This window comes from Aulonocara sp. 'chitande type north' Nkhata Bay, linkage group LG4 (genome assembly GCF_057382095.1).
Source record: "Aulonocara sp. 'chitande type north' Nkhata Bay isolate Kocher_YH1m ecotype deep benthic linkage group LG4, A_spYH_male_GT1.1, whole genome shotgun sequence".
Lineage (NCBI taxonomy): Eukaryota > Metazoa > Chordata > Actinopteri > Cichliformes > Cichlidae > Aulonocara > Aulonocara sp. 'chitande type north' Nkhata Bay.
In genome coordinates, this window is record NC_141347.1 from 21,820,618 (window position 1) to 21,834,542 (window position 13,925).

The 13,925-nt window shown below is 43.6% G+C and overlaps 1 protein-coding gene across 5 annotated transcripts in view; it reads left to right on the forward strand.

Moving 5' to 3' along the window:
* grid2ipa (glutamate receptor, ionotropic, delta 2 (Grid2) interacting protein, a) overlaps nucleotides 1-13,789 on the forward strand; it is a 31,610-nt gene extending 17,821 nt beyond the window's left edge. For 2 of the 5 annotated variants that reach the window (XM_086289119.1, XM_086289122.1), the window contains 15 exons: nucleotides 1,476-1,627; nucleotides 3,013-3,174; nucleotides 3,627-3,733; nucleotides 3,862-4,009; nucleotides 4,869-5,200; nucleotides 6,118-8,526; nucleotides 8,660-8,747; nucleotides 9,143-9,232; nucleotides 9,369-9,565; nucleotides 9,653-9,808; nucleotides 10,101-10,187; nucleotides 10,274-10,403; nucleotides 10,574-10,692; nucleotides 10,791-10,955; nucleotides 12,166-13,789. In XM_086289119.1, the coding sequence (XP_086145245.1) occupies nucleotides 1,476-1,627; nucleotides 3,013-3,174; nucleotides 3,627-3,733; nucleotides 3,862-4,009; nucleotides 4,869-5,200; nucleotides 6,118-8,526; nucleotides 8,660-8,747; nucleotides 9,143-9,232; nucleotides 9,369-9,565; nucleotides 9,653-9,808; nucleotides 10,101-10,187; nucleotides 10,274-10,403; nucleotides 10,574-10,692; nucleotides 10,791-10,955; nucleotides 12,166-12,246 (4,423 nt within the window). In that variant the 3' untranslated portion in view covers nucleotides 12,247-13,789. The remainder of the gene's footprint in view (nucleotides 1-1,475; nucleotides 1,628-3,012; nucleotides 3,175-3,626; nucleotides 3,734-3,861; nucleotides 4,010-4,868; nucleotides 5,201-6,117; nucleotides 8,527-8,659; nucleotides 8,748-9,142; nucleotides 9,233-9,368; nucleotides 9,566-9,652; nucleotides 9,809-10,100; nucleotides 10,188-10,273; nucleotides 10,404-10,573; nucleotides 10,693-10,790; nucleotides 10,956-12,165) is intronic. The other 3 variants (XM_086289120.1, XM_086289123.1, XM_086289121.1) reach the window with 2 other exon arrangements.
* The last annotated feature ends 136 nt before the right edge of the window (nucleotides 13,790-13,925 follow it).

The window sequence follows — 13,925 nt, forward strand, 5'->3', positions numbered from 1 at the left end:
AAACGACACCTCCATCTCCTCGTTGTCTGAGCTCGCCACATTGGTGTCAGAAGTGGGATGATGGTGGCACCCCATGTTCTGACCCGAGTGACTTTTCCCCCGCCGGTCGTGACCAGCCGGTGCGCCAAAAGAAGGCACCTTGACATTTGCAGGACTTTGTGTGGGGTAATGGGGTCGTCGGGGACGACTGACCCCTTAGGTGGGGGCTATGTAGCGGGTCAGGGCTGTTCGGGGTTCTGTTTGTACAGTTATGTTTTGTTTATGTTGCCATAGTGACGGGTGACGCCTTCTCGCTGCCACGGTGTGTCCTTCCGGGGTCAGAGGGCGCTCTGTGTGTTGTTGTTGCTGTGCGGTTGCGCTGAGCAGTTAGCTAGCAGCAGTGTTCTTCTGCAGATGTCAATAAACGGCTGTGCTCCCTGGAAGCAAGACCAAACGACACCTCCGTCTCCACCTTGTCTGAGCTCGCCACAATATTAAACATATCAGGTCCCCATAAGGAGAATCATGTGCTAACGGCTGTCTAAATGACTCGGGTAAAGTTTGTAGCATGCATGCTTGTTGTTTTTGTCTGCTTCCACTTGTCTTTGCACTAGGATGATGTCGGCGTAAATGTGCAGTCATATTCGTTGTGTTCCCACTAGTGCTGTCAGCGTTAATCTCGTTGAAATGACGTTAACGCCACAACATGGCAAATCTCCATTAACGAGCTACCCCTGCATGGGGCTAGACAGCCAACACGTTAAGCTAACTGCGCTAACGCACTAGTTCCCACCCATGTAATTGAGCATTGCGTGGCACATCCAACATACTGTTTTACTTTAGTCCATGATGCGCTTACCTTCAGGGTCATACGTCACATGAAAACCAAAATAATTCCAAACGCCAGATCTGAATGAGGGTGGGGGAGGTTCAATTTGCCATGTTGCAAGGAGAGCTTAACTTCTGTCTCGCTAGCTTGCCCTGCGCGCTTCCTTCTAACGATCCTGTCTGTGTTGAACGCTTAGTGGATCTGCGCTCGACAGTGCAGCCTAGGCAGTAGTCGAACGCAGATTCACTGAGCGCTCAACACAGACAGCATCGTCAGAAGGAAAGTTGATAAAATAAATTACAAATGTTGTATTGTTCGATACATATGCGTACCGAACCGAAAGCACTGTATCAAACGGTTCAATATCGATACGAGTATCGTTGCACCCCTAATAGAGACCATAGATTGTGTACTGTATAAGGGGGAGACAGAGAAAGCTAGTGACTCAATAATATTGCTAGTAATATATTAATATGGTTGTATTTTGCTCAGCTAGAAGCAAATTAAGTTGTGGGTTTGGATTTCAGTTCAGTTCAATAACTTGGGCCAACTACATAGATGATGGCCATACACCTGAGTTCAAATTTTCCTGTTACCCTCTAATTCCTTTGACCTCTAACTGGACAGCCAGGTGATCTCTGTCCCGTTGCCTGTGCTTCAATGACAGGAATGTTGACACTCTGATCGTGGATGTGTTCCCAGTGCTGGACACTCCAGCAAAACAGGTGATCTGGCAGTTTGTTTACCAGCTGCTTACGTATGAAGAGCAAGAGCACTGCCAGAGCAAGATTTCACGTTTTCTTGGATACAAATCCCCAGGTAAGTGCACAAATTTGTTGTAGTTTACATTTTTATGACACTTGGTATTACATATGGATTATGAAAATGTGTTTGTGTGTGAGATGGAGACTCTTCTAATGAAACGGCAGTGTCCTTTGATGTGGTCTCACTTTTCACATAACTTCAAATGAAGCAGTGGAGACTGCCAGCAAGACCCATTGCAGCCAACCTTTGCATGGAGGAAGTGGAAAGTAAAGCTCTTGGCTCTTTCACAGAGACAGCACCTAGCCACTGGTACAGATACATCAGTGACACCTGGGTCAAAATCAAAACTCAAGAACACAAAGCCTTCACAAGTTCCCCAGGGAAGATGCAAAGTTAATACAAAGATAATAATTTAATGTTTCTGGCTGTGCTGTTGTATTACGGAGGATGGAAGCCTCAACATTGAAGTTTACTGGAAGCCCACACAGACCAGTACCTACTCTTTGACTCCCACCACCCTCTGGAACACAAACTTGGGGTGATCGGGACGAATCGGGCAGAAAAAGTTCCCTTGAAGCACAACATCCCAGTGCACTTTAGACCCAACCACACACTCAGACAAAAACTGGTTCATCCCAAGGACAAAACTCCCAAACACAAGCTAAACAATGTAGTGTATGCTGTGCAGTGCAGCGAGGAGTGCTCAGACCTCTACATTGGAGAACCCAAGCAGCCACTCCATAAACACATCGCACAGCATAGAAGAGCCACCTCGACAGGACAAGATTCATCTGTACATCTGCACCTAAAGGACAAAGGTCACTCTTTTGAGGATGCCAGTGCTCACATTTTGGACCGAGAAGAGGAGTAAAAGAGGTCATCTATGTCCGCTGTGAATCACCATCTTTGAACAGAGGTGATGCTTACGACACCAACTGTCAGCCACCTACAATGCATTTTTGAGATTCCATCTAAGGCAGCTCAACCCCCATTCACATCTTGTGTCAGGTGATCTCAACAGGTCATATGATAGGAAGGCTGAGAATCGATACGCCACTCACTGTGGTTTCATTCGAAGCCTCTGGTAGCAATGACTCATGGCTTGGCTTGGCTCATGTTACGATGCATAATGACCACCTCCTCAGAGACAGTTTCCCAATTTTTCCAATTTGTGGGACTCACCATCTTTTGGTTTAAGAACCGAAGAAGCTTCTTGAACATCTCCAAACAACTTAAAGAAGTCAGTCGACTTCGTTTCAAGCTCTTAGGACTACTATGACCAGGATGACTGAGAATCTGCAGAGACGTATGTCCTGACGATAATCACGGGTCATTTTTGGGGATCTTAAATAGAATCGCTAGTTCGGTGAAATGCAATCAACCCAGGTGCTGCAGCCCCTTACACTCCTGCATTGCAAATACATGTGTGTGTGTTCCAGTTCCACCTCCACCACCACCACCTCCCCCTCCTCCGGAGCCCGAGGTTGTCCCTGAGCCCCACCGCCGTAGCAGTTCCATGAGGGTGACAGGGACCACGTACAGGAGCAGTGTGAGGGGACGTAGCTCTGATGACCTGGTCATTGGTACACACTTGGGCATGGGTACTGAACTTTACTGTCTCTGTCATCATCAGCAGCAACATTAACACCCCGACCACCTCGGCACGCTTGACTCCTATCATGATCATGACGCCATTAGCACTGATATTGTTATCATTGTGCCTGTCCACACGGTCCTGTTTAAATTCACTTATTGATCAGAATTAAATTTTCTTCAAGCTTCTTTTATATGAACAGTTTTGTTGAAATCACTACATGCTTTTACATTTGCATATTTAATGTATTATTTAATGTATTTAACATGATCCCATGCAGTCATGTAGTAACATCAGTCTAAATCCAGTATATCTCTTTGCTGATCTCACTCACTCTGCTCACTAACTCACAAGCCACCCAAAGCCCAAATACTAACAACACATGCAAAGCTGGAATCTATATTTGGGTCTATCTCACTCATAAGAGTCTAAGTTCTTCCAATGGTTGTGTTATCATAGGCCACCGTGCAGAGCCATTACTGGAGACGGGGATGAGGCTAGCTCCAGGAGAGAGACAGTCAGGGGATGGTACCTCTCTCCCTGAAACTCCCAACAACCTCACTAATGTACGTAGCCATGCCCATTTTAATGAGACAAGATGCATATAATAATGGCAGTTAAAGAGTTAGGATAAGAATTCTCAAACCAGTATATATATATTTATATATTCGTTTGCACATTTTCACCATGTAAGCTGTCAGCAGTGTACGCTGAACTGGAGAACATGTATTCAGCCAAGAGGTCCAAGTCTCTGAAGAGTCGCCCGCCTCCTGCCCCTGAGAGTTTGCTGGATCTGGACCCTCCGTCACGCACGGCATCCCCTACGATACACCTTAACACAGGTAGCTGATTGTAGACGTTTGCATTTGGAGCTGGAGTGGAATCTTACTCTAATACACAAAATCTCCATCTGTCTGTACATCATGAAAACCTCCTATATGATCAGGAGCTGAGCACCCAAACCTGACACACAGGTACATCTTAGAGCCCTGAAATTTCTTATCGGTGTCACATATTATTGGGGCGTTGTCACGTTACCTAGCAACCACCTAGGTAACGTGTGTGTGTGTGTGTGTGTGTGTGTGTGTGTGTGTGTGTGTGTGTGAGGGAGAGAGATTTTAGGGAAAACATAGAAGTGAAGGGGAATGACAAAAAAGGGCTGCAGAAAAAGAAATATATACAAAAATCCTGGGTTAAACGAACAGATTTGTTTTCCTGCTGTACATAAATACACAGCAGAGCAGAGGTTTGAGACAAATACAAAATTTAATCTCCTCAAAAAATTCTTTTCCCAAGGGCTAATTTTTTTTTTTTTATGACCCACGTGGGAAGGATCAGAGCAGTCCTCACAAATTAAATCTGGATCACACTGGGTTAGGCTCTGACGATTTAAAAATTTTACATCAGTAACAAAGTGCTGTCATCGAACACTGAGCTGCATACATATTTGGTGATGGTGGATGTGGAACTAGAAAACACACCATTAAGTACACCTGTCAGTCAAAAATTAGATTTCTCTGATAGTAATGTAATTACTGTATGTAATATGAACACGAGAATCATTACTTGTATTTGTTCTCATAATTCACTGACTGCAAGGTATCATTAAAGAGACATTTCTTTTAACTGCTACATTTCAACATAATTAAGAAAGCCAAGATTCTGTTGTCATCATTACAATATATCATTTCCTTGTCCTAGGTAGCCGCAAAGGCCCTTCATCCCATACATCCTGGCCGGAGCCTCTCCCCAGCCCCCCACAATCCCAGTTCTACCCATCAGGGTTAACAAGCCAGACCAGTGGGGAGTCCAACCCTTACATCAGCCTTGACAGTCCCCCTCCCTCACCTCCAGAACCCCCTGACTACCCGTCTAGCCCCCCTGCTCACCGCAGCAGCAAGCGCCGTTACACCTTCTCCAAACCGCCTCGCTCTGAAGACACGGACCGCTTTCTGGATGCACTGAGCGAGCAGCTGGGACAGAGGGTGGCAATTGTCGATGACTTCTTGACTCCTGAAAACGACTATGAAGAGGTAGAATCACATTAACACTGCACCAATTTTGCAAAGCACTGAAATGAAATTATCATCGAGTAACTGTTTAGCTACTGGGAAAACTAATGTTTAACTTTTCACAGTAATCAAAACTCCTTTAATTTCTACAAGGTGCTTTATGCAGTAAAAAATAAAATGCCTGTTAAATCCTTTGTGGCCACAAAGCACAGGACACACAAAGACATTGTTCTGTGTTTGTAATAAAAGATGCTGGGACATGTTTCCCCAGTTTGTTTAATATAAGATTTCAACAGTTTACCAGTTTAGTCTCTCTTGTTGTATAGGTCAATCTGTCTCATGCCTCTGGCTCCTATTTTGGAGTAGGTTATCTGCTTATATTTTTATTTTTGCAGTACAACATGTCATATTTGCTCAATCCAGCATGAAAGATGAATAAAAATTGTCTTTTCTTTATTTTTGTGACTAAGAATTGCATGTTTTAAAGGGTTCTATGTGCTTTATTTTAAAGTATTATGAAATTATCTTTGACCAGAATAGTCTGTTACCCTCAGTGAATTTCTGTTGTTTCTGTGACTTCAAACAACATCATAAAGCATCATTAAAATTTACTGCCAATCTTAAGGTTTTCTCATAGGTGGACTGCCTTGACCTTGGTGTTTTTAAAATCAAAGACAATTTATAGAATAATATGTGTCATAGAGAGAGGTTCACAAGCTGTTGTTGACCTGACAAATAAATCTTCAAATGAAAGAGCATGTAAAGGATTTAAAAACTTAACTGCAGCATTTGCATTGAAATACATTGAGGAGGTTGTAGAGAACCTGCTTACACATTTATGTATTTTATTTCTGGTTAACTCTTGTAGTTTGACAAATGTACCAAAAAAATCCACTTTGGCATTAGGTCTAATGAAGTGTAATTGGTGTTAATGCCAGGATGTTGTGCAGATGGGCTTCCCAGATGAAGAGGATGATGATAATGAAGACGATTTGGTGGTGGATGAAGAAGAAAGTGGAGGATTTGTCGCTCCAGAGCTCAGCAGCCCGAGTGATGTCCAGAGCAGCAGTGGAGAAGAAAATGCCTCATCTCTGACCTACTCATCTTCCTCTGATCACATTCCCCCACCCCCCATGACCCCTCCTCCACCCCCACCAGTCCAGTTCAATGATCCACCTCCGCCTCCTCCGCCCCCAGCACCTGCACAGAGTCAACCGCAGCACCAACAGCAGCAACAGCAGCAGCAACTAAGCTACACTCCCGAACACTCCCCAAGAACATACGTGCCCATCCGCCGGAAATCCGGCCCTCCTCCCCCACCTCCTCCCCGCAGTAATCCACCACCTAAACGCCACTCCTTGCATAAAGTCCTCCCTACAAGGGAAGACCTACAGGTGCATGCTACCATACAAGAGCTAAAAGCCTACCAAGAGCAACAAGCCTACCAGGAAAGGCAAGCCTATGAGGAGCAACAGGCGTATAAGGAGAGGCAGGCATATGAAGAGCAAAAAGCCTTTGAAGAACAACAACTCCTGCAAGAGCAGCAGGCCTTGCAGGAACAACAAGCTTATCAAGAGAAACTTTTCAAAGAGAGACAGGCTTATGAAGAGCAGAAGGCATTCGAGGAGCAAAAAGCTTTTGAAGAGCAACAGTTGTACCAAGAGCAACAGGCCTACCAAGAAAGACAAGCGTACGAGCAGCGTCAAGCCTACCAGGAGCAAAAAGCATATGAACAGCGTCAAGCCTACAAGGAACAAAAAGCATTCGAGGAGCTTCAAGCCTACAAGGAGCAAAAAGCATTCGAGGAGCTTCAAGCCTACCAGGAACAAAAGGCCTATGAGGAGCAAAAAGCCTATGAGGAGCGACAAGCCTATAAGGAGCAGCAAGCTTATCAAGAGCAACAGCTGCAGCAGATCTACCAGAGCCACCACTCGATGCCTGCCCAGCCAACGCAGCAGAAAGCCCATTCACCTCTTCCTCTTCAGTCCTTACCTCCTCTTCCCTCTCCAGACTCCGTCCATCACCACGCAAACCACCCTCTTTACATGATGCGCCAAGCACAGCAGCAGCAGGCCCACCAGACTCATCATCACCGACGTCTGTCCCGTTCTGCGCCTCCCCCACACCAGCCGTCACCCCAACCAACAGGCCATCCCAGCCAACAAGGTCAGTACGTAGAGGGCATCTACCAAAGTCATCAGAGTGTAAGACCCCAGCCCCACCATTCCTCAACTGAGATGCTCCACCAGATGCACCAAGCCCCGGCTCATCATTCCTCAGCTGAGGTGCTGCACCAGTTGCAGCAATCCCAGGCCCACCACTCATCTGCTGAGATGCTTCAACAGATGCAGCAAGTCCATGCCCACTACTCATCATCAGAAGTGCTCCACCAAATGCACAAATCCAAGGCCCATCATTCGTCAACAGAGCTCCTGCACCAGGCTCAACAGATGCAGCAAATACAGCCTCTCCACTCCTCCACCGAACTTCTCCACCAAGCCCACCAGATGCATCGAGGACAGCCCCACCATTCCTCAACTGAGCTGCTCCATCAAATTCATAAACCCCAGGCGCACCACTCCTCTACAGAGCTTCTTCATCAGGCTCATCAAATGCACCAACCCAAGCCCCATCACTCCTCCACAGAGCTTCTGCATCAAACCCAGCAAGAGCCTGCATCCCTCCCAGTTCAGCTAAATCGGGATGGCCACTCCCATCAGAGCAGGAGAAGTCTAAAGGGCCATCATCAAACTGAAGTGTCGGTGCAGGGGAGGCACCAAGAGCAGCAGATCCACCAAACCCACCACCCCCAGCCCACAAAACCCTCCCCCCAGAGACCCCACTCTATCCAGCAGACGCACCACCATTCCAGCACTCCTCAGATCCACCACATCCATCACATGACCCCACAGCCACCTCCTCAGGACTACCAGCACCAGATTCAGGTCATCCACCCTCCCCAGCAGCCTCACAGGCCCCAGCCCCTTCTCTCCACGTTTCAACCCCTGCAGCCACACCAACCCACCCTCTCCACTTTTCAGCCACTGCCTCAACACCCCCAGTCCTCCACCCAAACTGCCCGCCCACAGTCACAGCCCTCGCATCATTTGCTGCAATCTCAACACCAGTCACAATCCCACAGCCAGAGCCAGCCCCAGTCCCTCCCCCACTCTCTTTCTGACCCCACGGAACACCTAGAGCCCCCACCACCTCCTCCTCTTCCCCCACCCTGCTCCCCTCCACCTCTACCAAGACCTAGTCTGTCCAGAATGGACTCCAACCATATGAGTGTAAAGAGGCTGCGCTGGGAGCAGGTGGAAAACTCAGAAGGGACAATATGGGGACAGGTGAGTTCTGATTGGAAGCCAAAGCTTCTCAAAGTGCCACCGAGTTTAGATTTAGAATTCTAAATGTAAAATATTTTGCAAAACTATAACATTTAGACCTTTTTTAAACTAAAAAAAATTGTGTTTCTAACAGTTGGGAGCAAATTCTGACTATGAAAAACTGCATGACATGGTGAAGTATCTGGATCTGGAGCTGCACTTTGGAACACAGAAGAGCGCCAGTGAGTATAAGGGGCTGTGTGCCTAACTGGAGTGCTTTTATCTGTGTGCACAGCTAAATATTCATAAGAGATAGGGAAGCCCAGTATAAAGAGTGAAAAATACTTTGATTAGTGATTCATTTGATGGGAAGACAACATTATACGTCAACATATCAGGTTTTCAGATGTCTTTAATCACAGTCCAAGGATACAGAGATTTTTAAACAAAGAACGAGGCAGCTTCCTCTTTGGGTTGAAGGACCTTGGCTTGATCTGTCATTGTACTCTATATAATTTGCCTCTAAGAAATCAATGTAAGCTATGTAAAAGGAAAATTTAGACTAAATCTGTTTGTCCAGTCTCTCTCACCTACCTTTCTAAATTTTGACATTTAACTTCCCCGGTCTAATTTTCAGTGCCTGCCCCAGAACCATCCCCTCAGCTAGAAACCTTCAAGAAGAAAGGTGTTATAGAAATTCTGTCCCATAAGAAAGCTTACAATGCCTGTGAGTATGACTGCCTTTAATAAAATTTTTCAAATGTCATTTGTAATTAAGATGTCAAGATGAAAGTTAGAAACCATAGTTGTAGCTCTGTGAATCAGAGTTAAGTACTTTGATGATGATTATCTTCTGCCTCTAGCCATCCTGATAGCCCACCTGAAGCTGTCTCCAGGGGAACTGCGTCAGATTTTGATGAACATGGCCACAGACAGGCTGGAGCCAGCCCACATTAAACAGCTGCTACTGTATGCCCCCGATGCAGAGGAGGTCAAAAAATATGAAGAGTATAGACAGGACCCCAGCAAACTGAGCGAGCCAGATCAGTTTGTGCTGCAGGTACAGTTCTGGTTTACCGTTACCGGGCTACTTTTGAGTTTCATTGATCTTGCATTTATCTTGATCTGCCTGTTGTGCATATATCAGATGTTATCAGTACCGGAGTACCAGACCCGCCTCCAGTGCCTCCTCTTCAAGTGTTCTCTTCAGGAGAAGACAGAGGAGCTGAAAGGAGCATATGACTGTATTTACAATGCCTCCATGGAGCTGAAGACCAGCAAGAAGCTAGCTAAAATACTAGAGGTAGCCCTTATGTTCAGAAAGGTTATGTCACTGTAGATTAGAAACACATGAAAATACCACATACTTTTTTGACTAGTCTGTGAGATACTGATAAGAGACAGAGTCACTGTAGAAGCAAAGAAGGACATTCGCTAAATTATGTCTTTTTTGTGTGAAAGAAGAAGAAAAGAAGAAAAATTTAATTACTGGAGCAAAAAAATTACACTCATAAACTAGGGGTGAAAATTAACGATCAAGATAAATTACTGTTGATACAATAACAGATCTGCTTACTAATTTGTGCCCTGTTTAGTTTGTGTTGGCGATGGGGAACTACTTGAATAACAGCCAGCCTAAAACCAACAAAACTACAGGCTTTAAGATCAACTTCCTTACAGAGGTACACCGAATGATATTTAACATATTATGGAGTATTTATGTATGGGCTTGCATGTGTATTTTATGACTCCACAATATCGCGTGCAGCTGAGCACAACTAAAACAGTGGACGGGAAGTCAACATTTCTGCATATCCTGGTTAAATCGCTATGTCAACATTTCCCGGATGTGTTGGATTTTTCCAAAGATCTTACGATGGTTCCACTTGCAGCAAAAGGTAGATACATACATTTGCCTTTTAACATTCGTTGAGAGTGCCAAAAATGTACTGGCACGATTGTCAAATTTAAGTGGTTGTTTTCATTTTGGCTAGATCTGCTTTTTGTCTCTGAGCATCTTTTTCCTCTTGCCTCTGGTTTCCTATGTTGCACGCACACCTGCTTTTAGTAAACCAGAGGAACATCACCTCCGATCTGAATGACCTTCATACCACAATCCAGGACATTCGCTCAGCTTGTCAGAAGATGCCTGCGACCTCTGACGACCGCTTTGCTGTTGTCATGAGTGTATCCTTAAAACCCCCTCACTGGGGTCAGGGGACAAAGAAAACACTATGTAGTAAATAAGATTAAACATTTTTGTGCCTTAACTCTGTGGTGTTAAGAATTTCCTGGAAAACAGTCATCCTGCAATCCAGTCTCTGGAGTCTCTCCAACAGAGAGCCATGGAAGAATTCAGCAAGACTGCCTCCTACTTTGGAGAAGACGGCAAAGCCACAAATACCGAGGCCTTCTTTGGTATCTTTGCCGAATTCATAAACAAGTTTGAGGTGAGCAGGAAATATTGAGCCATTCTTCATTCAAATGATTATCTTTGTTGTGTCTGCAGCATATTTCCTTTGTAGTTCCCTCCCAGCCGTCTCAGTTGCTTTTGCTCAACCGCTTGTGATGCATAACCTAAAAGGTTGCAGATAAACAGTTGCACTGTGTTATCATCTGATGACTGCCTCATTACTTGCTATATTTTCTGCTTTGCCAGTGTTTTTATTTTTAGAGAGGGCCGTGCATTGTGTTTAGTAATGAGCACTGTCTGCATTAAATCAAAAAAGCACTCTGCTAGGTTACAGCACTGATAATGAGCTTCATGATGTAAACTAGCAGGGCCACTTTGTAAACACTCAGCATTCATTAACGTGTTCCAGCCCGCCAGACGTTTGATATTGGAGGTTTTAGATACTATACTTTAAATTTTAAAAAAGCAGAGTTTTGAAAAATGTAACACTGTTTTGCATATTTCTGTCATTTGCATTTAGTGTTCAGTATGTTAAGTGCAGCAGCTCTTTGCTTTTCCTTTTTCCTCTGCTGCTTTTTCTTTTTGAACTTTGCTGTGCTTGTGGTTTTCAAACTTATCAAACTTTTATTATTTTTTTGTTTTTTTACACCTGTTTATTAACATTTCTATGAGTAGACCACATGAATAAAAGTACAGGGCTACACCTCTTTGTCTATGATTTCAGGTGTATAAAATCAAGTACCTGCCCGTACCTTCTGGTTTTTATAAACATCACTGGGATAAGTCAGTTCATGAAGTTTCTCACCTCCCAGATATTCCACAATCAACTCTAAAAGGTGTTATTGAAAAGTGGAGGTGTTTAAGAACCACAGCAGCTCAGCTACAAAGGGGCAGACCACATAAAGTTAAGAGCAGAGTCAACCAGTGCAACCTACATCATTAACATCAGCGCAAAAACTGTGCACCTGGAGCTTCATGGCATAGGTTTCCATGGCTGAGCACCTCCTGCAGGTGTACTGTACACGTGGCCCAGTACTTTTGTCCATATAAGGCACGCACAACGACTGTCACAAAAAATACAAATATATATCTAGAAATATTACATATTTCAATAAGCAGGATGCATGCAACAAAGCAGTTGGTTAGAAAAACTAAAAATAATACTACATGGAAAAACAAAGGATGTATATAAAAGTAAATTAAAAGAAAATCCTGCATCATCTTTTTTCTGCATTTCTTTGCCACAGAGAGCTCTGAGTGATCAGCAAGTTGCTGAAATCCCAAAAAGCCCCAGGAGTCCACGAATGGCCTCCCCGCTGGCCTGGTAACACACATGCACGTGTGGAGATTACAACATGCAGTTGTTCATACAGAACAAAGTATACCCAAGTACACAAACATCCTATATACATATACCAGTATATAAATACACTAACATACAAGCACATAAACCACACATCACAATACCAAGCAAAAAAAACAAGTTAGATGAAGGGAAAAGCAGAAACATTGGCATCAAAGACAGATAATGTAGCTTTAGACCAGTGTTGTACTATATTATATGTATCTTCAATGATGAAGACCAGTCAGTAGACTGCAACCTTGTTTAACCTTCAGGATAACTCTGCTGTTTGATAGTCGCTCAGTAACATCGCATAGTTTAAGTAATATTTCTCTAAGCCCTCTAAGTTTAGGTCATTGAGCACCTGCATAGTGCGGTACGACAATGATTTAATAAAATCTTTGTGGCATAACCACGATTAAGACATAGATCCAAAAATAGATATTTAATTTAAATATATTCACACTCGTTGGTTCAGATGAAAGTACAAAAAGCAGTTTTTGAATTAGTTTGACCTTTTTAAGGTGCCCACCGCACTGAATGTAACCTAAATTCTTTACTAAGTGATGCTTGTTTTCTTAAGTAAGTCCTCAGCTTAGGATGCTTTCTTTGCAGCACTCCTTTAGTTTCAGTGGAATTTTCCATTTTCTACCATGCCAGCTGTGGTGGTAAGATTTTTTTTTTTGTATTGCTGTTGTATAATGCTTAACTCCTGACCCTACCAACTTGTGTATATTAATCATTGGCTCAAAGTCACTGTTGGTGGAATTTTCCATCTCAAACCGTGCCAATATACCAGTAGGATTTATTTATTTTTTGGATTGTTCATTTTGTTTCTGCATTGCTCCTATATAATGCTTTACTTCTTATCCTACCAACATGTACGTATATAAAGGTGACACTGGCTCCAGTCTCGAAGACACTGATAACAGATTGCCGAAGTGGGATTATGTGGATCTTACAGCGGGCACTGTGCAATAAATGAATGTTTAACTGTAGTCCACTGTTTGGTGTTATATCTATTAAAGTGTAAATAGGGATTATATTGTGTGTGTGGACTGTACAGAATAAGCCAGAATATGAAGAAAACATACGCTACAATTTATAAAGCACTTTGTTACTTTAATGTATTACCCAAGTATTTCTTTTACTGAATGTGTGATATGATGGGACCATAGAGTTATACCACTGAGAGGGCGAAATATCATATCGTGTAGCAGCATTTGATATCATTTTCACACACAACTAATAACGCAGTATACCAGCTGTTCAGATATTCCAGTGCTTTGTAAAAACTGAAGCTTATAGCTAATATTTTTTGAAATCATAAGACAAATTATTACGGTAACAGTTATGTGTGCAGTCAGTAAAACCTTTGTTTTCTAATGGTATAAGTTGTAATGTTCTGGCTAAAGTACAGAATGTAAACCTCTAAGGCACTGGCGTTCATTTAAGGCCTACTAAGTGTTAAGTCTGTGTTTTGTATTGTAATCTAAATCTGACAAATATAAAGAGCTGTGTGAGATCCACATTTGGGTGAATGTCTTCTTCAGAACTTAAGCTGTCTTTATACAGGAATGCTGAATGGACTGTATTTATGCCAGGGCAAAATCAAACACCTCATATACCCGTGTCCTTACAACCTGATTACTGCTCCACATGGCA